This window comes from Solanum dulcamara, chromosome 9 (assembly GCF_947179165.1).
Source record: "Solanum dulcamara chromosome 9, daSolDulc1.2, whole genome shotgun sequence".
Classification (NCBI taxonomy): Eukaryota; Viridiplantae; Streptophyta; class Magnoliopsida; order Solanales; family Solanaceae; genus Solanum; species Solanum dulcamara.
In genome coordinates this window covers 9,105,134-9,131,394 of record NC_077245.1, presented here as the reverse complement: position 1 = coordinate 9,131,394, position 26,261 = coordinate 9,105,134, and the positions used below count along the sequence as shown (strand labels likewise).

Genomic DNA, 26,261 nt, shown 5'->3' with positions numbered 1-26,261 from the left:
CAGATTTAAGTAGAGTTACTTTTGATTGAAAGATTGTAAATTATTTAAGTCTTTTTTCAATGTAACAAAACAAAGTGTATATTATAACTTAAAATTCATTCTTGACAAGGAACAAAATGTTATTTGTCATTTCATTTCTTGATGTCCTATTGTCTGATTAAAACATCCACAAATCACTTTCAATTTGCAATGATTCAAGAAAATCAAACATCTAATTTTCATGACTTTATTGTACCTAAGAAAGCCAATATTGAATCTAACAAGAATTTTCCTCCCTGTCAAAGAGAGAGGATTAGAGAAGGCACTAGAGATAGAGGCTTGGTGGAATTTTGTTGCCTTCTTAGGATAAGAAAGGAAGAAAAGATATAAAAATAAAATCTTAAAAAACCATAAAGTTGTGGTTGCAAATCTCCCATAAGTTCTCTTGTTACCCCACCACCATAACCAATCAACCTCAACCTCCCTCTTTCTCTAGAGGGGTTTGTTTTTTTGGGTGGCCACTGCCTATAGTAACTTCAAAAGAATAGCATCTCATCATTCATCCAAGAATAACATTTGGGGTTTGTTAAAGTTAGGTTCTTTACTAGAATTCTGCCTAAAAAAATCATCTTTGTAATCTTTATCTCCTCAGTGAAAGCTACAGGGAACAGTCAAAGAATAGATAAGATTAAACCCAATATACTGTTGTCCAAGAAAGACTCACTAACATGGTGTTTACATAGAGAGAGAAAAAGAGTTGTGTTTAGAGTTAGGGTTGTTGAAGGAAGATGGCAGGTGGTGGTTGTAGCATAGTATGGTTTAGGAGGGATCTGAGAGTGGAAGATAACCCTGCTTTGGCTGCTGGAGTGAGAGCAGGAGCAGTTATTGCTGTGTTTATTTGGGCTCCTGAAGAAGAAGGGCATTATTATCCTGGTAGAGTTTCAAGATGGTGGCTTAAGCAGAGTTTGGCTCATCTTGATTCATCTTTGAAGAGTCTTGGAACGTCCCTTATTACAAAGAGATCTACTGATAGTGTTTCTTCTCTTCTTGAAGTTGTCAAATCCACTGGTGCTACTCAGCTCTTCTTCAATCATTTGTATGGTTAGTACTGTTTCCATTTTTGTGGTTATCTTTAAGAGTACTACTTTTTAAGTTCCTTTTTTGGCTTTCCTTTGTAATCATTCTGTTTGACTTCATATTGGATAATTCTTGATGTTGTTTTAGAAGTTAATGGTACTCTATTATTGGGATGGCTTAATTTAGATTGGTGCTTGCTTGTTGTATGTCCATTAAGAATAAGATATTGAGTTGTCTTCTGGTAAAAATAATAAATTATTAGCATGCGCCTTTCTCATTAACTAATGAATTTTAGGTGCAATACTTTTTGCTATGTCAATCCTTAGTGCTTGTATCATTCTTTGGCCACTAATTTGCTTAGTGCCTGAATCTAAACCACAGTAATCTGGATTTGTTGTACTTAACATATTCCATATCCTTATTATTTGATTAATAGAAACAGAAAGGGGGTTGCTTGGCATTTGATATGTATGGCTGAATGGTAAATTGCTAATAGATATGTATGGCTTTTATTTTTAAGGATCTCTTTTCAGTAAAAGAAGTTAAAAGATGCATAGTTTTGTGCAGCTAATTTGATCCACTGCTTTATCCTGACCAACACCTTAACTTCTTTTGCTTTAGATCCTATTTCACTTGTTAGAGATCATCGCACAAAAGAAATCTTTACAGCTCAAGGTATATTGGTGCGTTCCTTTAATGCTGATTTGCTCTATGAACCATGGGAAGTTAACGATGATGAAGGTCGCCCGTTCACAACATTTTCTGCTTTTTGGGAGAGATGCCTTAGCATGCCTTATGATCCAGATGCTCCACTTCTTCCACCTAAAAGGATTATTTCTGGTTTGTTCTCATCTAAGCTTCTCCTATATCGTGTTGGCTTTCTGGATAAAATTTCTATTCTTGTTTGTACATATTTTGTTTAACATAAGGGTAGAAGGTTAGTAGGGCATGGTGGGTCTTTCCGAAATAACCTATGTACCTCCATATTCTATCCTCCCCAGACCCCACTTGCAGGATTATACTGGGTATGTTGTTGTTGTTACTTGGCTTACTGTTATGTTCCACCAATGATGCACACAAATTGGGAGATCTCCTCGAGGTAATAGATATATTAATTGTCAGATAAAAATAATGTCATTGCACCGTAATGAACACGTTGCTAGACTCTAAGCTCGGAGATCGCTACATGGTGCATAATGTGCATGTTGGCAGATATTCAAGTCCTTCAAAAATAGAAAGGTGATGCTGACTATGTTTGAGCTGTCACTAATAAGCTAAGGGTCAAACAAATTACTAGGATGGTATTAATGTACTTATAAGAGCACTGATTTCGATTAACTTGGTTTATACATGGGTTCATGTGCAAACTTCCAGGTGATGCATCAAGATGCCTTTCAGACAACTTGGTATTTGAAGATGAATCAGAGAAAGGAAGCAATGCACTTCTTGCTCGGGCATGGTCACCTGGCTGGAGTAATGCTGATAAAGCACTAACTACTTTCGTTAATGGACCATTACTTGAGTACTCGCAGAACCGTCGGAAAGCTGATAGTGCAACAACATCCTTTCTGTCTCCACATTTACATTTTGGAGAAGTCAGTGTTCGTAAGGTATTCCATCTTGTTCGCATCAAGCAAGTTCTCTGGGCCAATGAAGGAAATAAAGCTGGTCAAGAGAGTGTTAATTTGTTCCTCAAGTCCATTGGGCTGAGGGAGTACTCAAGATACATGAGTTTTAATCATCCTTATAGCCATGAAAGGCCCTTGCTTGGTCACCTAAGGTACTTCCCATGGGTAGTGGATGAGGGCTACTTTAAGGCATGGAGACAAGGTAGAACAGGTTATCCTTTGGTTGATGCTGGTATGAGAGAGTTATGGGCAACTGGCTGGCTACATGATCGTATCCGAGTTGTGGTATCTAGTTTCTTTGTGAAGGTTCTGCAGCTTCCATGGAGGTGGGGAATGAAATATTTTTGGGACACATTGTTAGATGCAGATCTTGAGAGTGATGCTCTAGGTTGGCAATATATCTCTGGTACCCTACCTGATGGTCGTGAGCTTGATCGGATTGATAATCCACAGGTATGTTAGGGTAATCTTTGGGCAGACTCTCCTTTTCCAATTGAAATTTTTCAAAACTTCACAGTTGCAATTCCTTTTCTTCTATTTCTTCTCTAACATAGTAGAGTTGCTGGAACACCAATTATAGACCTTCATACTAGAGTTGCAGGAACACCAATTATAGCCTTCATACTAGAGTTGCTGGAACACCAATTATAGACCTTCATACTATAGACCTTCATACTATATTGCTGGAACACCAATTATAGACCTTCACACTATCATAAATTTTTTAATAGATTTACGACTAGTATATACTTCGAATGCGTGTATAGCCTTCCACGTTGTGGTAATTGTTATTTTCAGATTGTAAGTTAGTTCCATGGCACTGACTTGCTAGTAGACATTGCATGAACATCTCATGGGCCTCAATCTTCTTACAGAAAGTGTTAAAGCTAAGATGGAATGTGTATGTGAGTGCCTAATTGCAAATTGTACTTATTTACTATCCTGAGGAATCCTTCCTTCTGTTTTTCTTTCTTGTGTTTTCATGTTAAACAAAAGGGAGGCTGCAGATTTTGCTCTCTATCCCTTTTTCCATTTCTCTTCTTGTTTCTTCATGTAAATTTTTTTAATAAAGGCTGACTTGTTATTTGGACCTGTTCTTTTTCTGGCAGTTTGTGGGATACAAGTGTGACCCTCATGGGGAATATGTCCGGCGGTGGCTTCCTGAACTTGCTAGGCTGCCCACCGAATGGATACACCATCCATGGAATGCACCAGAATCTGTACTTGAAGCTGCTGGCATTGAGCTGGGTTCCAATTATCCTCTTCCGATCATTGAAATTGATTCAGCAAAAGTTAGACTAGAACAAGCCTTATCACAAATGTGGCAGAATGATGCAGCTGCAAGAGCTGCGATTGAGAATGGTATGGAAGAAGGACATGGTGACTCTGCTGACTCGCCAATAGCCTTTCCGCAGGCCATGCATATGGAGATGGACCACGAATCAGTCAGGAACAACCCCGTAATAGTTACTGTTCGACGCTATGAAGATCAAATGGTGCCAAGCATGACGTCATCTTTGTTCAGAGCTGAAGATGAAGAGAACTCTGTGGATATTAGGAATTCAGTTGTGGAAAGTAGGGCAGAAGTTCCAACAGACATCAATGTAGCTGAAGGTCCTAGGAGAGACACGCGTGACCAAGCCGTCATGCAAACAGCTCGAACCAATGCCACCCCACATTTTAATTTTGCGGTAGGGAGGAGGAATTCTGAAGATTCAACAGCAGAATCTTCCAGTAGTACTAGAGAAAGGGATGGGGGTGTAGTTCCTACATGGTCTCCCTCAAGTACTAACTATTCAGACCAATATGTTGGTGATGATAATGGTATTGGGACCAGTTCATCTTACTTGCAGAGGCATCCACAGTCTCATCAGCTAATGAACTGGCAGCGGCTTTCCCAAACAGGGTAAGCTACGTGAGAATCTTGAATCATCAGTAGAAGACATTCATCAAAAAGAGATGAAAATGAGTAAATGAACAACACACTCCTATTTTCACATTCCAGTTTGAATATAAGCATTAGTGTTGCATCTAGAACAAACAAACATGACTACTCATGAATGGCACTAGTCACGAATCTCATCTTTTATGTCCATATTTCCTGTATGTCATAATTAGCTGGTTAAGAAGCATTGCAAGTTGCATTGGTATGTTTCTGTCGCATATCATGTTTGATACAACTATGGGCTAACTTTTGAAAAGAAGATCGACTCAAAACTCAATGAGCACAATATAAAAGATTACGTAAAATTTAAATTTGTCCACTGAGAAGTGCTACATGAGAAGTCTGATTTAAACAAATGCAAGCAAATATGATATTGTGCATCCTTCTAACTATGGACACATCTATATACAAATATGATGCATATTTTCATTTTTTAAGGCCTTAGGCTCAGGAGGACCACCTTGCAGTTTCTGGGAAATTTCTTAACTTTGGTTTGTTTGACTTGCTTACAGGTGATCATTTATGTGGAGCTACAATAGCTACAAGGTGGAGAGGCAAGTGGCTAATATGACCATTTGGCTCAGCACATTAGTACGGTACTCATCTACTCTTTAGTCCTGACCTGATCAGCCATCACTGTGTCTATATCTCTAATTGATCAGGTGGTTCGTCTGGAATTTCATTCTCATCTGTCGGGCAACCCCATTTACCTAATGTACCATATATGTGTGTCTGCTGTATAGTATAGAAGTTCTCATTAAGACCAAATAAGTGTTAGAAAGGGGTTACAGTCCTCTGTCATGCTCACACTTGTGCCTTTCTTTTCTGCTACTTACATTTTGATGGCAATAACGATTATCTGAAGTCCTGGCACTGATTAGAACTTCGTGGATATCATAGTTTTAAACTCTGTTTGCCGGCTGTACATGTGGTTGAAGCAGCTTCATCTCATATTTTTGTTGTCGGAACATTGTCACTATTATATAAGATTTCTAGTTTGAACATTTTCATTGTTCTGCTGGCCTGTTGTGTCTGTAAAGATGAAAGCTGTAGGTTGAGTTGTTAACATTTCCAGCCTGGTCTTGTGTTTGTGTGTTTGTGTGTGTGTATTATATCAATGCATCAGAAGATATTCGGGTACTTGAGCGAGCAGTTCTTGTAGGTAGTTGTGTTACAACAAGAGAGTCTCTTCTATGTTTTGGTCACTATTTCATTATTGAGGTGTGAATTTTGTGTTACAACAAGAGAGCCTCTTCTATGTTTTGGTCACTATATCATTATTGAGGTGTGAATTTTAACAAGGACTTGGACAGAAATGCAACATCATTTGCAACTCCAGCTAGTCCTTTTTGTTGTTGAACATGTATAAGTCAAGTGTTCAGTCAGAACCACCAAAAAAGAAAAAACTTTTCAGTTGAGTGGAAAATGTTAAGGTAAAAAGAAGGTATGGTTTTCCTTGCTGATAGAAAATATCTCAATAGATCAAACAATCAAATTTTAATTGTATTTTACATGAAAAATATAATCTGAAATTTGAAGCATGCGCTCTATCATCAGAAGCAATATCAAAGTTGACAGATACTGTCTGCAATCTCTCAAAATCTAAACTTGAACTACGATTCGTTTCAATTGAGCATATGAATAAATGGTAAAGTGTTCATATTAGAAACTTTTGATTCAAATTCTTAATAAACTTCCGCACATCTTCTCAAGTATCTATTATATAGTTAAGCTTACCATATAAAATATGTCATTTTTTTTAATCATACATATCAAATTTAACTGGAACAGGTATTAGGTTTTACGACTTGTTGAAGCAAATTAATATCATTAAAAAAAGGGAAAAGGCTCAAATATGCTATCGAACTTTGAGAAAAGGCTAATTTATGCCATCCGTTAAAAGTTTGACTCATCTATGTCGTTTGAGAAAAAACTCATCTATGGCATTATTTTTGAACTTCGGTTTTGCAAAATTACCCAAACAACTTTTAACACTTTTCTATTGGAGTTTTGAATCAAATATATTCTTTTTGCTTCTTCTTTTTCAAGAACATCAAGAGCATATGAAAAACACCAACTCCAAATTTTCAACATCTTCAATTCTTTACGAAATCACCTTAAATTTCAATAGTAACATTCCTCCGAGCTAGATATCAAAACTCAATATTTTTTAAGCTCGAATTCAACCTAATCCAACAACACACACTTAAAATTTCTTCAAAATTTCAAAATTTTAATCTTTTTTAATGGTAGAATTTTCTCTACAACTCCAATCACTTGAAAATTTTGAACATAGACATAGTGAACTTTAGCATAGTGTTTTTTGAGTTTATGTTCAAAATTTCAAGTAATTTGCAGTTGCGGCAAAGATTCTACCATTAAAGGAGTTAAAGTTTTGAAACTTTGAAAAAATTTAAGTATGTTTTGTTGGGTTAGGTTGGATTAGACCTCAAAAGATATTGAATTTTGATATCTAGCACGAATGGATGCTATTATTGAAATTTGAGATGATTTCGTAAAGAATTGAAGAAATTGGAAAATTGGAGTTTTGATGTTCTTCATGTGTTCTTGAAGAAGAAGAAGCAAAAAGAGTACATTTGATTCAAAACTGTAATAGAAAAGTGTTAAAAAGTTTGGGTGATTTTGCAAAATCGGAGTTAAAAAATAATGACATTGATGAGTTTTTCTCAAATGGTTTTTAACGGATGAATAAATGAGTCTTTTCTCAAAATTTGATGGCATATTTGAGCCTTTTCCCTTAAAAAGAATTGACTTATCATAAATGGTTAACTTATCTATGTAATTGACACTTGAGAACCCATGACAAATTTTTTTCATAAATTAAACCAAAAGTGTTTAATAAAAATATTTTATTATTTATTCAATTGAAACAGATCGTAATTCAAATAGCTAAATGAAATTTACGAGGTTGTTGACGTATTAATTCAAAAAAGAACTCTGCTAAAACAAGAAAAGTACTACATGAACGGTTAATGACCATAAACTTTTGTAAAGTGTAGCATATCATAGTGGATTTATAAGATAAGGTAATTAATACTCCAGTTTTTTTTTTAGTTTTTTGTTTTTTGTTTTCTCGATGCTTCAATAGTCAAATTTAAATAACTCTAAAGTGAGTATTTCATAGGTGGGATATGATGAGGAAAAGTTATAAGCATAAAATTTATGATTAGCATTTAGCTACAATATAAGTCAACTACTACCATTCTAACATTAGAATTATGAAATAAGAAAAAACATTTAAGATAAGATAAATAATAGGGAAAGATATTCTTAATTATTTGATTCTCCTCTCCTTTTTTTATTTTAAAAAAAGTGGTTTAATAGTATCACGGTCCAAACTTATGATACATGCATATTGTTTATTTTGATCCAATATACTTTATGTATATAATTTGTCATGTTAGTTGAATCATCAAACACAAAAGTATGTGTATTATGTGCACTTGTTTTATTTTATACTTATTTTTTAAAAAGTGTGTATATGTATTAAAAGCTTTGTTAACCTTTTATCAAGTCCCATCTAATCATTTCTATCAGGGGCATTACATATTCTACAGCTAGAGGTGTACGTAAGTTGGTTTGATTTGAATTTTTTAATTATCAAATCAAATTAATTATATCGATTTTTAGAAAATTATATACCAATTAAATCAACAAGAATCATTTTTCTTGATCCCGACTTTTCGATTTGGTTCAATTTTTCTTGAAACTTTTTTCCCTATATATTAAGTATATATCTACCACACAAAATATGTAACTAATGTGTGCTTTCAAATATTTTTTTTGTCTTAGTAAAGATATAATAAAACAGAAAAAATATTTAATAAGTCATGACATTATGCTACAATATAGTATCATCAACAATAAAGATAATGAAAATTCATAATGCAAGTATTATTATTAATAAAAGATAATGAAAATGAACAAGATTTAATTTGAGCTCTATTTGAGTTATTAGATTTCTATGGTCTGTAATACTGTTATCCAAAATTATAAGTTCAAACTTGAAATAATATATTAAAAAACATTGAACTATTAAAAAGATTAAAAATATTTACAAATTATATTATAATAACTATACTAAAGTAATATATATATCTAAAGTAATATATATATATATATATATATATATATATATATATATATATATATATATATATATATATATATATAAATATTGATTTGATTTGAACTTTTTTTAATTAAAATCAACTCAAATGTACGATATAGAGTTCATGAAATGTACCTAAAATAGTTCAATGAACTTTATTAGTCGTAAGTTATAGTGCAAAGAAAAGAAAAGGAGATAATTTTTGTGGAAAAAATAAGTAAGTTCTCATTTTTTTTTTCTACAATAGATGTTTTCTGTTAACATCTATTGTATAAGGATTAAGGACTATCTAACACATGATTACTTATTGAATCTGAATTTAGACCTAGTGGAAAAATAATTGATAGTGATAAATATGCATACAAACATCAAAAATTAAAAAAGAGAAATATCACTGGTTCCTGCGCAAGCTTATTGATTATTTTTTTCAAGCATAATTAATTTAACGGAAAAGGGCAAAAATATCTTTAAACTATGTGAAATAAATAAAAATGTCATCCGTTTATAGTTAACTATGTAAAATGAATGAATATGTCCTCCGTTTATAGTTTGGTTCAAATGTGTCCTTGTCGCCAATATTTTGGTCCAAAAATGTCCTTACCGTTGATATTTGGTCCATAAATGCTCCTATTGAATGAGTCAAAAATGTCTTTTTTGAATAAATATATTATTTCTTTTCTTTTAAAACACATCCTAATAAAAATATTACATCTTATTCTTGTTTTCTTTCTTTTAAAACCACTCTAACTAATAAAAATGCAGAAAATAATCTTTTTTTCTTAATCTCATTTTATCAATTAAAATAGAGTAACTTCATATACCCTTTTAGCAGATAATATATTTCATATATATATAAGATCACAATAAATTCATCATTAATTTTTATTTAGATAATGATAAAAAATAATTATAATAAATAAGAATTTTATTCATTTTTTATCTATTTTTTCAAATTGAAGTAGGATTAACATTTGCTAATAAAGAAATATTATTAGGAAAAAAATGTGTTCAAAAAGAAAATAAATAATCTATTTATTTGAAAAAAGGCGTTTTTGACTCATTAAGTAACAATAAAGATATTTTTGAACTAAAGTATTGACACAAAGGTATTTTTAGATAAAATTATAAACGAATGGTGTTTTTATTCATTTCACATAATTTAAAAGCATTTTTAACCGTTTTTCGTTAGTTTAATAATGACAAGTAAATAATAAGAGAACAATTATAAGGTTTTGATTGGTTCACAGACCAATTATACTTGTATTGTAATATATAAATTGTCTACATTTAAATAATTTAAGTTATTATATGTGATTGCTCGTTAATTTTAAGACCTAATTTTTTGTCTATATAGTGAATATGATAAAATTAATTTTGAAGCATGATGTGTTAAAAACATCAGGATCCTTTTATCATATGTATCGACGAGTTTTTAGTCTCCAAATACGTGAAACACAAAATGTTCTAAAATATGTGCAATAAGGTTGCACTCCATTTCGCATAAAATCATACCCAATTGTGGTCTGACCCTTCTTCGGATCCTGCGCATAGCGGGAACGTTAGTGCACCGGACTGCCCTTTTTAAAAAAAATATAATTTATGTGAATAGTAATAATAATGCAGAGTTGAATAAAATCAACCAAACACATGTTATATAGTGCTGAATTCTTCAAAAATGAAATATTTTTTGAGAATCCAATGTAGATACGGTATCATTTTTAAAGAGTCAGAATAATATATATAGATAAAGTAAATGTTATATCATTTAATTATATTTAACCATCTGAAATTTAGAATTTACGATAGAAAAAATAAGCTATGAAGCAATCACAAAGAAAGGGATGAGATGTCAAAAGAATCACAGGTAAGAAGCATAGACTTTGCTTAAGCAAAATACACAATTGACTTCTTTGCTTGCCTCATATTATACTATTTAAGTGCATTCTCTTCATCATACGGTTCACACTTCCACAGGTCATATTTATATATAAGGTTTAGGTGCTAGCTGGACATTATATAGGGACAATAGTAATCGCGACGCGAGAGACGGATCCATTTGTATGATATATATATATATATCATTGTCGCTATATAGTGTCTAGCTAGCACAATACACAATTGACTTCTTTGCTTGCCTCATATTTTGCTATTTAAGTGCATTCTCTTCATCATTCGATTTACACTTTCATGAGAAATATTTGTATATTAGGTTTATGACAATAGGTGCTAGCTGGACACTATTCTTGTGTCACGAGTATTATTGTCCCCATATAGTGTCCAGCTAGCACAATACATAATTGATTTTTTACTTGCCTCATATTTTGATATTTAAGTGTGTTTTCTTCATCATTCGATTCACACTTACATGGGCATATTTGTTTATTAGGTTTATGATAATAGATGCTAGCTGAACACTATATAGGGATAATAGTACTCGTGATGCAAGAGACAAATCACTATATAAATGTGCACCCTAATAAACACTAATGCACTTAGATATTGGTTGAAGTTTTAATTAAGGAAAAATAACATAATTAAGCAAATATGTGATATTTATTTATAATACACCACTATAGTTTGAAAGAATTACAATTTGTAACTATAGTTAGGATTTGTTGTTATTTTTTCTCTCCTTCACTCTTCCTCACTTTTTCTGCAATATCGCTTGCCTTTCTCCTCTCTCTTTGTCATCTCTCTCTCGCCTCTCTTATTTCCCCGCCCCCTTCCTCTCGCCTTTTTTTGCCTCCTCTCTCTCAATAGAAATATAAATAATAACAATTAATTATACAAATATAAATATTAACAGTCGTTTATACAAGTACAAATAATAATAACAATCAATTATACATATACAACTGATAAGTGTCAACTATACAGATCCTCTTCAGTGATACAAATAAAAAGACACATGTATTTGCTGATACAAATGATAACAATCAATTATACAAATATAAAGGTTGAACTTGATACAACATTGATACAATTGTATTCGCTAATACAAATTGTATTCGTTAATACTATTGTATTCATTGATGCATATACCTGTTAATTACATATATACAATTATCCATCAGACATACAAATAAAATCAATGATACATATACAGACTAGTTACTTATATATAATTATCCAGCAGATTTACAGATACAATTTGCCTCTCTCCTCTCTCTGCCCTCTCTTTCTCTCTCTTACTTGCCTCTCTCCTCCCTCTCCCAATCTCGCTCGCTTCTCTTCTCCCTTTAACATGTAGCTACGAATTGTAATTGAAAAAAATTATAGCTATTTTGCCTCATTATATTTTAAATTTTTACTATTTTTGAAAGTTCTTTAATTTAAAGGACTTGTTAACCTCAAGTGAGGTGGATGCAATTTTAGAACTTGAATCACTTTGTATATTTTGCACAACTTTGACCACTAAGCTATCACTCTTAATTGTTCCAACAAAGTTAAAGTCTAAGTATTAATTTAAAATTCATATTTGATCTATATACTTATATATTTGCTACTATTTACGTCATTAATAATAAATCAAATACGACATTATTTCTTAGTCATTATTAAAATTTTTGCTAGCGTTTGTATTAAAATAATAATACTCTCGCAATCTTCAAATTCTAAGTTTGCTTGTGTGAGGCCGCTAAAATTCGCATTTGTACATTTCAATATAAATTATGATCTTTTAATCATCACTTATTTAGCCAATTATGATCGACATTTAACTATAAGCAAATACTATATTGAAAGTCGTACATATTGTAGATGGTCAAATATGTGTTCTGAATTCCTATTATAAAATGCAGAACTTGATCGCAAGAATTGTCAAGATTTTTGTGAAATCTGAAAGGAATGCTTCAAATAGAAATATATTTGAAGTCGTACATAAATTAGTTTTTTTTGGTTTTCTCCCGCAATTGGTTTTGGAGCTCAATTAATTTGAATTTGTGTTGAGAAATTTTATTTTGAAGGTCCTATTAAAAGTGATTCATATCCGGAAACATGTACTTCCTCCGTCTCAAAATAAGTGTCTTTTTAGCTCTGTTCTCATTGATTAAGAAAAACAATAAATACAAGCTATTACTCCCTCTATTCTATATTAAGTGAATTTATAAGCCTTTATTCATTGTTCAAAATAATTAAATTGTTCAGAGTTCAAGATAAATGCTTGATTTTTTTTCATATTTGCCCTTTCCTTTAAACAAAAGGATAATAGTGAAAAATATGATTTAAATTATTTTATTGAATGTTTTTCTTAATGAGTGTGCATTGCCTCCCAAATTCAAAATAGGGAGAGTATTTACTAAGTTGACATTTTATTAGATGTTTCTTTAAAAAAATTCATATAGGATATAGTTAAAAACATTTACTCATTATTATCTTGAATTTTTTAAAATGATACTCTATTTTTAACTTAACATAAAATTTAAAAAAATAAAAAAATTAGAATAATTTTATTTTATTAAAATGACACTTACTTCGAACAACACATATTTGGTCGTATATGAAACCGTAACGCTTTAGCAAAAATAAAATAAAACCGTAATGCGAGCGACAAACCTTGACATGTTCAAACAGAGAAGTCAAAATTTTAATTTAATGTTCCAATTTTGCCCCCCACACTTTCTCTGTAAACAGCCAAAAATCCTCTCTTGAATTTTGTCCTGAAGACGGTTGAGAAGAAAAGAACAAGATTCACAAAGGGTTAACCAAATTTCGTAACGTAAAAAGAGGAGAGAAAAAAAAAAGAGTGTTTTTTTCTTTATCTTTTGAGTGTAAAGCCGAAGAGGTTTTTCAGTGTTAGCTAGCTTCCTAGCTGTTCACCGTCATTCTGGGTTCGGCAAAAACACATAAGAGAAAAAGAAGTAGTAGTTCAAGAAAAGGGAAAATTCTTTGTTAATGCAAGAACCCAATTAACCCATCATTTGTTTGTGTTTAAAATTGGTAAGTTTGACTGAATTCTTGATATAGACCCCAAAATATATGTTTTTTCCCTTTTCTTGGTATATGGGTTGTTATGAATGATTGAGTTGTAGACTTTTATGGTGTGATTTTCATGAGTTTGTGGTTGTTGCTTGAGTGGGTTTTTCCTGAGAGTTTTTGATCAGGGTGTTGAAAATCTGTTGATGTAATTGTACTTTTGTGGCACAGATTGTTTAGGATGGTGAAACTGGGCTGTTTTGGTGTTAACTGTGGCCAGGTAAAAAAATGTTCTTTTGTTTAATTTTGATTGTTCAGGTTTTTTGATAATTTTTATGGTGGCTTTATGAGTTCATTTACAATAATAATAAAAAAAGAACTGAGCTTTGGGTGTGATTGAGATCCTGTAGAACTCATAAGCAACACTCATTGGATGTTGCAAATGAATTAGAGTTTTGTCTTATACTTAATCCTTTCCTCTATGATGCAACAATTGTAATTGACTACTCAGGTAAAGTTGGCCCTTGTTATGTTTACTTAGGATTTGTAAAATGACAGCCCAGTGCACTCCGGGGAAGAGTACGCAGTTTTACCTTGCATTTCTACTACCATGTTTCTAGTTACTTGGAATATATAGTTACTGGATTTTTAAGTGCAATGAAGAATGTCTAGTTACTGGATTTTTAAGTGCAATGATTAAAGTTTTGCATATGGTTGTTGTTAAGAGAAGAAAAAAGATAGCCGAAGGTTTTGTCTTAACTTTCATGCCATGGAACTTCTCATGGAAAGTTGAACTATGCCGCTTAACTACATCAAAATGATGAGTGAATAGCTGATGCACCCTTGCTTAATTGGGACCAAATTAAAAAATATTGGATTGAATATGCTCCACTTAGAAGTTGATTATTTTATATCTCGTCTTTTCTAGGTTATGTTCTTGCTCTTCTTATTCAATCTTCATTATTTTTAACACCTTCGCAGATTTACTTTTTTTAACTTTTCTTTTACTTTAATACTCAGTGGGTAGGTGGAGAGTCTTCTTCTAGCTCTAAAGGAAGAAGCCATGAGGGTAATATTAAGTATGGTTTTAGCCTAGTGAAGGGGAAGGCTGATCATCCGATGGAAGATTTCCTTGTAGCAAAATTTGTACGTATGGAAGAACATGAGCTTGGCTTATTTGCTATTTATGATGGTCATTTGGGGGATGAGGTTCCTTCTTATCTGCAGAAACATCTGTTTGCCAATATCTTAGAGGAGGTATGTTTGCTATGCATCCTGAATTTCCAATTGCTGTTTGAAACATATAATGTAGTGGAAAAATTTGATCAGTTGGCATCTCATCTCCTGGTTTGTTTTTACTAGGAGGAGTTTTGGGTAGATCCACGGCAGGCAATCACAAAAGCCTATGAAAAAACTGACCAGACAATACTTTCAAATAGTTCTAATTTGGGCCGAGGTGGGTCTACTGCTGTCACTGCTATACTGCTCGATGGACTAAGATTGTGGGTAGCTAATGTGGGAGATTCACGAGCTGTTCTTTCTCGGGGTGGTCAAGCTATTCAGATGACAATAGATCATGAGCCAAATACAGAACGAGACAGCATTGAGGACCGAGGAGGTTTTGTCTCAAATATGCCAGGTGCTTTCCTGAAATCTGAACAATGTAGTCAGTGATTGAGAAATTTCTGTCCAAGATAATCTTTGGTGCAATTGACATTCCCAATAATTAACATGTAATGCTCATTGGTTTGTTGTTTTATGGCAGGCACGGTTTATTGTTTTGTCTGTCTTATATTTGTGTTTCCAGGAGTGAGGAGACTTGAACCATCCAATAAAGCAGTTGTATTTATTTACATCATGCAAAAAATATGCTTTTGAATGTGCTCATGTACCATAATCTGAACCTCCATTATCTTTTGTGCTTGTTGAACCACTTGCAGTTTTTATTTCTGAATGCCACATTACAATAATATAAGAACCTTTTTCCATTTTCGATTCCTTTGGTTTTGAGCCTTGGGAAAATGTAAGTTTTAGTCCTCAAGGGTTAAGTACAAAGGTGATGAGCAGACCCGTTTCCCTGTTCATTGGATGTCCGCTTCTTCTTCTTTTTTTGATAACCATGGTGTTCGGGTCAGCTTGCGCTCACCTCAACTAATTCCACAGGATACCTGCCACTTCCTACCAACAAAAGGTACCAGGTAACTCTATTCACCAAGACTAGAACAAATAGGAAGAAATCACCTAGTGTTTTGTCCCTGTTGGGATTAGACTCTGAGACCTCATGGTGCTCAGCCCACTTCATTAACCACTAGGCCACCCTTGGATGCAAGATGTCTGCTTCTTTCTTCTCTTAGCTACCTTGATTTCCTCTCTCTCTCCCTCTCTCTCTCTCTCTCTCTCTCTTTCTGACGGAAGAGGTCGGTTTATGCTAAAATTGTCATGAAATATATGATCACAATTTGTAATCTGGAAAGGAAATATTCCTATTGTTTTGCAATCATCTACCAAATATAGGACCCGTTTAGAGTGTATGGGAGTCGATTTTGGTACGTACATGTTTTCTGTCCATCCTGAAATGACTGACACTATTTGAAGCTGGATGGTCAAATAGTCCAAATCTTGAGTTTGCTGGACATCATTTCACTTGGTAAAATGAAATAGTTCCACATTTGTAAACCATAGAAAAAGTTTCAGAAACTGGAGTCTTATAAAGTGGTGGCTGAGAACAGAAAGCTGGTGGAATTCTTTTCAGACTTCAGGGAAGCCTGACTACAGGTTAGCTTGCAAATTCAAAGATCTTAAATCAATGTTGAAAGAGTGGAGTAAAAGCTATCAACGGAATCTTAGTGCTCAGAAAACGAATTTATTGGGGCAACTAGAAGAATGAGAGATTATACTTGAGAATAGACCTCTCAATGTCAATGATGAGGAGAAAGTAAGGAAAGCAGCACTATATATGGAGTACGAGAAAAACAACAACATACCCAGTGAAATCCCACTAGTGGGGTCTTGGGAGGGTAAAGTGTGCACAGACCATACCCCTACCTCATGGAGGTTAAGAGGCCGTTTCCAAAGGACCGTCGACTCGAGTACAACATATCAAAATAGGTATGAAAAAGGGAAAACCACAGTGGAGAAACAAAACAACTAATAAGAGAACAGTATCAACCACAGAATAATGCGATAACCTAAACACAATCAACAATAAGTGATGGTGGAATCTAAAGCAAGACACTATAAGAATATGCCTAAACCCCTTGAAAATCAAGACAACACTCCTTACCTACTAACTTTCTACTTTAATACGTGACCTCCAAACCCTCCTATGTAAGGTCATGTCCTTGGTAATATGGAGTTGTGGCATGTCCTGTCTAATCACCTCTCCCCAATACTTTCTTGGCCTACCTCTACCTCTCTTCGTACCCACTATATCCAACCTCTCGCACCTCCTTGCTGAGGCATCCAACTATCTCAGTTTTACTTCCCTCATTGTTCTACCACAGAGGCCACTCTCACCTTTCCATGGATATTCTCGTTCTCCTAATCTTACCTTTCCTAGTGTGTCTACACATTCATCTCAACATCCTCATTTCCGTAACTTGCATCTTTTGAAAATGAAAGTTCTTGACTCGCTAACACTTCACCTCATACAGCAACGTCGGTCTAACCACTACTTTGTAAAACTTACCCGAAGTTTAAGTCGTACCTTCTTATCACACAAGACTTTGGAAGCAATCCTTCACTTCATCCACGCCGCACCAATACGATGTTTGATATCATTGATGTCCTACTTTCCTAGAGTATTGATCCAAGATACTTGAAACTATCTCTCTTGGGGATAACCTGTGTATCAAGCCTCACTTCCACGTCCGCCTCATGCATTGTATCGCTGAATTTGCACTCCAAATATTCCGTTTTGGTCCTACTCTAGTAATTTACCAGATTTGATTTTTGCCTGTAGTTCTATGCTAGGAAGTTATATTATTATATGTGGTAGTAGTTTTTGTACTTTTTGTGCTATCGTTTCTCCATCCCTAAGAAGAAAGGAAGGGAAAGTGATGACTTCATTTGATCAATGCGGAGGCTGAGTATAGAAGTTTGAATAGATTACTCAATTATAAATATGCTCAGATAATCATTACTTATTAAATAATGTTCATGAGGTTTTTTCTGAACCAAAATGTTTTTTTACTCTGAGATTTTGTACGTGGAAGCCTATATATAAGCAAGAATTACATGAACTAGAAATGGAAAAAAAATTAAGTGAGTCGACTAAATAAGGAGTGGAGATAGCACCAATAAAAAAAAACAAATATAGTAGTGATAACCTGCCACAAGATACTTAATTCCCCACTAAGTTGCTCGGACTTGGGTGTGGGTGCAGGTGCAGATCTAGGGATCAGATCCGACATGATCTAAATTTTAAGATTCAGGAGTATGGACCCCAAGTATGGATATAAGTGCAGGGATTTGGCTAAAAATAATTCAAATATCTAAATATAGAGTTATAAAAATGTTTATGGTGGACTATTTGGGAAAAAAAAAAGAATGCATGAATTTTCGAGAGGAAGTTTGAATATGTAATAATTATCAAGTACAAATGCATCTCCTTACTATTTTTCTTGTGTAACATGGCTATTGCAAATTGATATAGAGGCCGTGTTAGACTTCTTGAGTTCACTGCTCATTCAACTGTGATGTTGACCTATAAAAATCGATGTTATCAAAAGAGCAAATAAGCTCTATGGTCTGTTAGTGATTTAAGCGCAAATAAAACGTAGGGTTTAATGAAAACATGTGCAAATGGAGAAAAAGTACAAACATATATGTTTAGTCCAAGACTAATAATTATAAGCATGAATAACAAATATATGAACAAAGAAATTGAAAAAAATAACAATAAAGTAAAATACTAATTGTGAAGTGTCGCCTCTTCAAGAAATGCTCATTGGCTCGGAAAAGTATGTCTTAGGGCCTTGATGACGACTTAAAGCACACATTAAGCGAGGCGAAGCGCTAAACATGTTTTGCGCCTCACTTCAGGGCTTAAGCGTGCATTTGACAACACTGATAAATATCTTTATAGCACCTTATGGTTACAGACTTTTTAATACAAATATCTTTTAACAATAAAAACCATATGTTTAAATTATATTTTCACCCTAGCTTGACTTCAGAATTCATTGTATATGTCTCGAGTGTCTCCATTGATTTTGGTCGATGTACCGAAAATCGATTGACCATATCTAGTACGGATCCCCCACCCATGTTGTGTCGACATGTATGCGGCACCGAAAGTGAAGAGTTCACACAACTTAGATTGCCTATGCTTCCAATCTATAGCTGCTTGTGGTCGATTTGTACCTATCCTATCTATTTCTTCAATTAGGGAAATGCTTGGTATATTTATTGCCATTTTCTCTCAACTTTCTTTTATGAGAGAAAATTTCCTTATTGTGGCATTAGAGAAAGTTTGACACACTTCTATAAACAAAAGCGTTATATACATATTTACTTACCTTGTTAGGAGTACAGAATAATTGTTTACCCTATTTTATGTAACCTAAGACTTCTATATAAGGAGCTCTTCTTATAGATTGTAACGTGACCAATTCCAAAAAGAGTTCTCTTATTTTCTTTTGACTCTTGACAGGATGTAATATTAGTTTAAGCGGTATGACCGCATAGGTTATCCCACATAGGTAGCGGTGGATCTTTCTTTATCTGTATTGTTGTAGTACCTTGGACTTACTCTGTTTTGTTGTCTCTCATACAATGTCCCTTCAACTATTTGACAAATCTTCATGAGATTAGTGAAATCCGTTCTTGCTGAATAATTGATTCAAGCTCTTGTGGTTTGAGAGCATGCAGATGAACGTTTACTCGGTTTGATAGCTCTATTACTATGGGCTTCCCATCTTAGCTAAAAAATCTAAGGATTTGGAAAACCCTTTCGAATGACTTTCCTTATACATCCGAGTGTTTAACTGAGATTTTGGAAAACTTTGTGTTTACTGTCTTAAAATCCTGGATATAGCCCAAACAATAGGCGAACAGCTTTCACCAACTCCTTAACTTAATCATTAATACTTTAATCTATCTCTACGTTCTTATAGTTAAATTTTTGCCAGTACTGTTGATTGTTGTCAGTGGATTTCTAATCAATTGCAAGTACGAGGATACAGGTAGCTCAGTAGCTGTAGATACTCCTATGTGCTTTCTTAATTGACTCCGTTTTTCTGTTCTCCTTTCTCTTTTCTTGTCTGGTAGAGAATTGTCAGCTACTTTTATATTGAGTGTAAACAGGGGAGGACTTTCACTTCAGTAATCAACCAGTAGGTGTATAAGTTTGGAACTCTGCTTCTGCTTGCTGGAATGAAATCTTGTTGCTTGAGCCCATCTGTATTTGTAACGCCATGCTTGCATATCCTTTCTTCATTTTTCTTTTAAGTAGCTAAAATTGGCTAGCTGCACTCTTTAGCTATATTGCTCAAACTCTTCAAAAATACCACGGGGTGCGTGACGAATCCTCCAAAAGCAGTGCATTTTTGGAGGATCCGACACAGTGTGGCAGCATTTTGAAGAGTCTGAGCAACATCGCTCTTTAGTGCAGAAACATGTTCTGTTACACTCCTCAAAGTTAGCACACTTCAAATGAACCATTTATCACTGGGAGAAACTTATTGCTAATAAGTTCGCACTATGCTTGTGACCTATTTGCTTTGCTGCTTGCCGTTAGTAGATTTGTGTTTGTTGTCCTATGTTTCTGAACTATTTGCTTACACTGCTTGCCATAGTAACTTCACGTGCATCCATTTCACTGTATGTGCTTTTTAGTTAAATAGTAGTAGTGGTGGAGGTTATTTTTTGGTGTAATTGAGGTTCAAAGGACCTGACCTAACAGTGAACTCTATGTATCTGGAAATATTACCCAAGATTGGTTTATGTTCTTCAGGAAAAAAATTGATGTATTTTTTATTGATGACTTTTCTGCGTTTTTTCAGGGGATGTTGCAAGGGTCAACGGGCAGCTAGCTGTTTCTCGTGCTTTTGGAGATAAGAGTCTTAAATCACATTTACGATCAGATCCTGACATTCTTGATATGCACATTGATGTCAATTGTGATATTCTTATCCTTGCAAGTGATGGTCTCTGGAAGGTGTGCGTCTTTTTTTTTAGTTTTCTGATGCACGAACTGTCATCAAGAGTTCGTCTTTTTGACATTATATTAATTCAGGTGATGTCTAATCAAGAGGCAGTTGATGTAGCTAGAAACTTTAAAGATCCTCAGAAAGCAGCAAAGGAATTAACTGCTGAAGCGTTGAAGAGAGACAGCAAAGATGATATATCTTGTGTCGTCGTCAGATTTAGGTGATAAACTTGTCGTACCATATTTTTATAGTTTCAGATAAATAAGTATGAGTAGCATGCAGTATAATCTAGAAATGTACAAGGGTATCGAATTTGTGACTGCTTGAGTGAAGCTTGGGAGAAGGCTGGTGGAATTGAATGACAGAAAAAACCATAAGACATAAAGAGAAGGCGTTCATTAATCATGTAACGTAGTTCATTTGAACAATCGGAGTGGTCATTTACATAGTCTGATGTATTTGTTCAAGTTAAAAGTAGATAGTGAAGCTAGCAGGCCATGTGAAGTTCCATGTTTTTTACTTCAATAGAGAGGCCTTATTGGTCTCTGGTCTTTTACATCTGGTGTTTGTTTCTAAGCTACTGAATAGGTCTAGATCGACATTTACAAATGAAGTATGTGTAAGAGAAGCCCCTGTAAATTTGTTTTGGCATTTTCATGGTTGTATGTAGCGATGAACGCTTGTATGATACCGATGATATTTGTTTATTTTTCTATTTTTTGTTCCCTTGCAAAAGAACAAGAGCCATTAGTGTGATCACTTCTCCTCAGGAAAAAGGAGAAATGCATTAGTCACACCTCGTATTCATTTAGTAATTTTGTCCATTCGTCGTTAGAATCTTGTTTTAATATTGTTACATTTCTGTGAAGAGAGAGACGCAAATTTCTCGTAATGCTTTTTGAGTTTATTTTTCTATTCCCAGAGTATATGGAAATTGGGAAGGATAGTACAACAACAACAACCCAGTGAAATCCCACAACATGGGGTCTGGGGAGGGTAGAATGTACGCAGACCTTACTCTTACCAAGGTAGGACGGTTGTTTCCTGAAGACCCTCGGCTCAGTAAAATAGATAACAAATAAATACAAATAACAAATAAATTTCTCATAAATCCTTTTGCAATATTCAGTCTCTTAATATCTTTCATAGACTATATGGCTTAAAAGTTTGTGAAGAGGATAAAGTCCATTTACTTGAGCGCAAGGATACACTCTATCAATGTCCTCTTTGATAAGCTTGACAGCAAATAGGTAGTACCTCTCCACTTTATATTCTTTGCAACACCTCGCTTTGGCTAGTTTAAGACCTTGTTTAATGCCAATCTCCACATCTTTATGGGCAAGTGTTTTTATGCTCAACTGTCAAAGTCATTGATGGAGATTCTCTAAAGGCTGAACTCATCCATCCACGTCGACACCAACTTTCACTTAAATTGGTTTTAAAAATAGGCCAAATCCATCAGTGGCCCCTTAAAGTTGGCACCAAGTTTCACTTAAACACCTTAACTCAGCAATGTTCTCTTTAGACACTTTACGTAAGGTCTTGTTGTGTCATTTTGACACTTTTTTAACAATCAGCTAAAATTACACAGTGTGTGTAATACACTCGTGAATGACCGGCACTACGACTAATTAAAAAAGAATACGTGACATTTGAGTGCAAAATAATATTTAAAAAATACATTATAGGAAAAAAACTAAATTTCAGCTACAAATAATTAAAAAGAAAATACCTATTTCTAAACTCCACCACAACTACCCCACCCCTCCTTCCTCCTTTCTTCCCAAACTTTCCTAGCACCTCCCGAACCCCCAATTTATTTTCTGCTTCTTTTTTCATTTTAAGATTTTCATTAGATTTAGATTTTCACTTTTTTTTCATAATTATAATTATTGGATCTAAAGAAAAGAAAAGAGAAGAAGATGATGGTGGGTGCAATTTTCAAATCCGAAAAAAAATTAAATTAAAAAATTCTTACGATAGTGATAAAATTAATGGCGATGGTGAGAACAAGAAATAAAGAGAGAAGAAATATAAAATAGAGGTGTTGGTATCCATTTTTCCAGCGAAAAAAGTGGAGGGAGGTGATGGTAGATTTAGAAAAGCAATACAATGACGAAGAAAAAAAATAGCTTAAAAACGGATTTGAATAAAAAATTCGACTTCCATTGAAAGAGTTTAAGCTTGGAAAAATGGTGGGAGATGGTGGCTTGAGAAATGAAGAAGAAGAGAAAATCAAATAAAAAATGGTTAAATAAAGTCCTTCATGCGCTATTGTTGAGGGTATCACACTCACTTTGTCATGTCTGCAAAAAGTGTCAAAATGACTCAGCGGAACCTACATGAGGTGTCTAAAATGAACATCGTCACTTAAGGTATTTAAGTGAAACTTGGTGTCAACTTTAAGGGCTATGGTTTGACCTTAAATATATAAAAAAAGGTATCAAAATGACATAGCGGGATCTGACATGAGGTGTCTAAAATAAACAAACCCTAATTGAAATGTGTAAATGAAAATTAGTACCAACTTTAAATAATCACCGATGAATTTAGCCTTATCTAAAACTTTTAGAGTGGATTTACCAACCTGCTAGGATCCTAATGTCTCGGTATATTGAGAATGAACAGTGACTTAAAATATAAAAAAATAAACGCACAAAAAAATAAAAATGAACATACAGTATGTAAACATAACCTACCTACGTAGTGTAGGATGTCAATTGAGGGTGGAACTTTTAATTATATATCATATATTATTAAAAATGGGAAGATTCTAATCTCAAAATTGAATTATCATTGCCCCTACACTAAATTAAAATATTATAAAATATTTAATTAATTAAATATTAAATAATAATTATAGCATATTATTTTATTATTAAAAATTAAAATTGGGAAGGTGTTAAGTCATAAGATGAAAGGTTACATTATTTGCATTATAGTCTTTTCATATTTCAACCTTATTTGTTTTATTCTCCGAGCTTTCCCTGAAATTATTCTTTTCATAATCATAACTCTATTGTCTTTCTTATCTTTCTTGTACTATATAAAGGTGTACAAAAAAAAAGTGTAAATCAATAATTTTTTTTTATAAAGATTTATTTTTGTGGATTTTGCTCAATACTATCTGGATAGGTTGTAACTTATTTTTCTCATGTTTAAGAGCTTATAAAATAACATATACTATCATTATTTACTACTTGATTCATGTTTTAGTTTGACTTGATGAAGAAAACTCTTGAATTTTGATTGATTATGGACGAATATGATACTGATTTTATATTTCTTTTTTCGACTATATTGTTTTTTTGTTATTGTTATAAAGATTTGATATATATAATATTAATCGGAGTTTAATACAAAAGCGGAGGAATTAATCCACCTTCCTGGTCTGTTATACGACCATTACAACAACAAACTTTCCTAGTAAATAATGTTTCAGAATTATCCAAGGCTAAGAAGTCCACCAAGGAGGATGGTGGGGTTTCAAACATAATTACATCAAAATTCCTGCAGTTCTCTTCTGCTCCTTCCTTCACTAGCTTGTCCGCAACCTTGTTTTTCTCTCAGTAGACGTGTTCAATTGTTATGATTAAAGTCTTAAAAAGGTTATGTATGTTGTATTTTTTTTTCTCTATTTTTTTTGTTGTTTTATTTTTATTAGATTTCTTTATTTTGATTTTTTATAAATTCTGAATGTCGTAAGTCTGTATGTTAAAATTAACTCTTTGTGACTTAATTCAAAGTTTGTTAACTACTAAAAAAAATTACAGTTATTAACATAAAAGGAATTAATTTTAACATTAAAATATGACCCTTATTTGATGTCTTTTGTCACACTCTAAAGATTTATTTATAACTATTGCATTTTATTACTCATTACATGCATGTTTTCATAGATTTTTAATATTTTTACGGATCTATAAAAATTTACATGGGACATACGTACAATGCACGTGTCCGAAAATTAATACATAAAATTAAAATGAAAAATGATTATCAGAATAATTTAGCTCTATTAGTAATAATTGTATCATATAAAATGAAACGAGGAAATGCTAATTTTCTTGGCATATTACGAATAAATTGTCCTATTCCTATCTTACAATGTTAATAAAAGGAAAATTTACATAAATATGATATATTAAGAAAATATTTATCATTTATAGCAATAACATTTTTTTCACTGAACATTTATAATATAGGTTTAATACATATTATCGAGAATAATTTATAAAACACATATAATACAAATTTTATTCATGGATAATACATTTATCCACACTTTAATACTCTTATAATACATTGTGTCAATTTTCTACTAAACAAGCATAATATATTTTAAAACACTTGTAATACATTTATATTGCATGCATAATTCACTTTTAATATATAACAAATTTATCATAATATTGCTAGGTATTGCTATAAATAGTAATAAATAAAAAATATCGCTAAAATCAGTAATTGTTTATTAAAAAGTACTCCTCCAAGTAATTTTTCCTTAATAAAACCCCAGTCAACCAAAATTGGCAAAGTAGACTACTAACGTTTGTTTCAAACACAAGCGAGATCTCCTAAATGATTATTTGTTAGAGTGTATAAGAATAATATTAAATAAGATATATGACATTAGTTATGTTGACATTATTTTTATACAGTATTTAATTTAATGTATTAAAAATAATAAGTGTTGGAGAATTTTTATAAAATAAAAATGTTTGTTTACAAAAATACGATCCATACTCTCTAAATTTGCGTAAATTTAAAAGGCTTTACTCCGTAATTGTGTTTGAAAATATTTCGAAAATAATAAAAAAAGAGAGTTTGCAATACTTTGTGAAAACAAATGAGATATAATTACAAAGTGATGGGCATTTTTAACATAATAGAAACTTAAGGGAGTAGCTTGCTATTACAGCAACAAGAAGACCTTCTTTACCAAAGGTGATTCATAGAAAACCCTAGCCCCCACCTTATAAATAAGGGGCCTCTGAACTCTGTGAAAACGAAAAGAGAAGCAGCTGCACCATTGAAATCGATTCTTATTCTAATTCCTTTTATATTATTGGAGTTTCATAACTTATTTTTATTTTCTTTTAATTCAAAAATGCCTCTTCTTTCAGCTATAAGGGCAGAGATCTGAGGATCGATTTCTTTTAGCTTTGTTCTGGGGGCATATATTTATTTCAATTCGAAGGTTTTCTTTTTGCCCAGGTTTTGTTTTCTGGGTTCCTCCTTCGTCTTGGTATATTTGTTCTTTTCATTATCAACAATAACTATGTATCTAGAATGAGTCATTATAATTATGATTCAAAAATTGAGAAACTATACATTTTTGTTTTGCATCTTCTTAACCTTTTTCTCATCTTAGCATTTGGACTATGGTTGAATATATTACTCCTTCCCACCAACAATATTCGTTCAGTATTCAC

At 33.0% G+C, this 26,261-nt stretch overlaps 2 protein-coding genes across 4 annotated transcripts; both read left to right on the top strand.

The window, feature by feature from the left end:
* Positions 1-289: 289 nt before the first annotated feature.
* LOC129902080 (cryptochrome-1) lies at positions 290-5,633 on the top strand. 2 transcript variants are annotated; one of them, XR_008770043.1, is made up of 5 exons: positions 290-1,080; positions 1,678-1,896; positions 2,431-3,137; positions 3,794-4,653; positions 5,142-5,633. XR_008770043.1 is itself a non-coding variant. In XM_055977113.1 (5 exons), the coding sequence occupies exons 1-5, from the start codon at positions 768-770 to the stop codon at positions 5,143-5,145; spliced, it is 2,040 nt and encodes a 679-aa protein (XP_055833088.1). In that variant the 5' UTR covers positions 295-767; the 3' UTR covers positions 5,146-5,633. The 2 variants fall into 2 exon arrangements, 1 of the variants encoding a protein (XP_055833088.1); XM_055977113.1 differs by having other exon boundaries at positions 295-1,080; positions 3,794-4,590.
* Positions 5,634-13,352: 7,719 nt separating this feature from the next.
* Positions 13,353-21,545, top strand: LOC129903962 (probable protein phosphatase 2C 10). 2 transcript variants are annotated; one of them, XM_055979484.1, is made up of 6 exons: positions 13,353-13,699; positions 13,907-13,955; positions 14,696-14,932; positions 15,038-15,314; positions 20,680-20,834; positions 20,913-21,545. In XM_055979484.1, the coding sequence occupies exons 2-6, from the start codon at positions 13,917-13,919 to the stop codon at positions 21,048-21,050; spliced, it is 846 nt and encodes a 281-aa protein (XP_055835459.1). In that variant the 5' UTR covers positions 13,353-13,699; positions 13,907-13,916; the 3' UTR covers positions 21,051-21,545. The 2 variants fall into 2 exon arrangements, with proteins under 2 accessions (XP_055835459.1, XP_055835460.1); XM_055979485.1 differs by lacking the exon at positions 13,907-13,955 and having other exon boundaries at positions 13,355-13,699.
* Positions 21,546-26,261: the final 4,716 nt, after the last annotated feature.

Bases quoted from the DNA above. Each gene is read 5' to 3' on its own strand.
- LOC129902080 (XM_055977113.1), top strand. From the start codon at position 768: ATGGCAGGTGGTGGTTGTAGCATAGTATGGTTTAGGAGGGATCTGAGA. The intron at 1,081-1,677 runs GTTAGTACTGTT...CTTTTGCTTTAG, and splicing joins CTTCTTCAATCATTTGTATG to ATCCTATTTCACTTGTTAGA. The intron at 1,897-2,430 runs GTTTGTTCTCAT...GCAAACTTCCAG, and splicing joins ACCTAAAAGGATTATTTCTG to GTGATGCATCAAGATGCCTT.
- LOC129903962 (XM_055979484.1), top strand. From the start codon at position 13,917: ATGGTGAAACTGGGCTGTTTTGGTGTTAACTGTGGCCAG. The intron at 14,933-15,037 runs GTATGTTTGCTA...TGTTTTTACTAG, and splicing joins TTGCCAATATCTTAGAGGAG to GAGGAGTTTTGGGTAGATCC. The intron at 20,835-20,912 runs GTGTGCGTCTTT...ATATTAATTCAG, and splicing joins CAAGTGATGGTCTCTGGAAG to GTGATGTCTAATCAAGAGGC.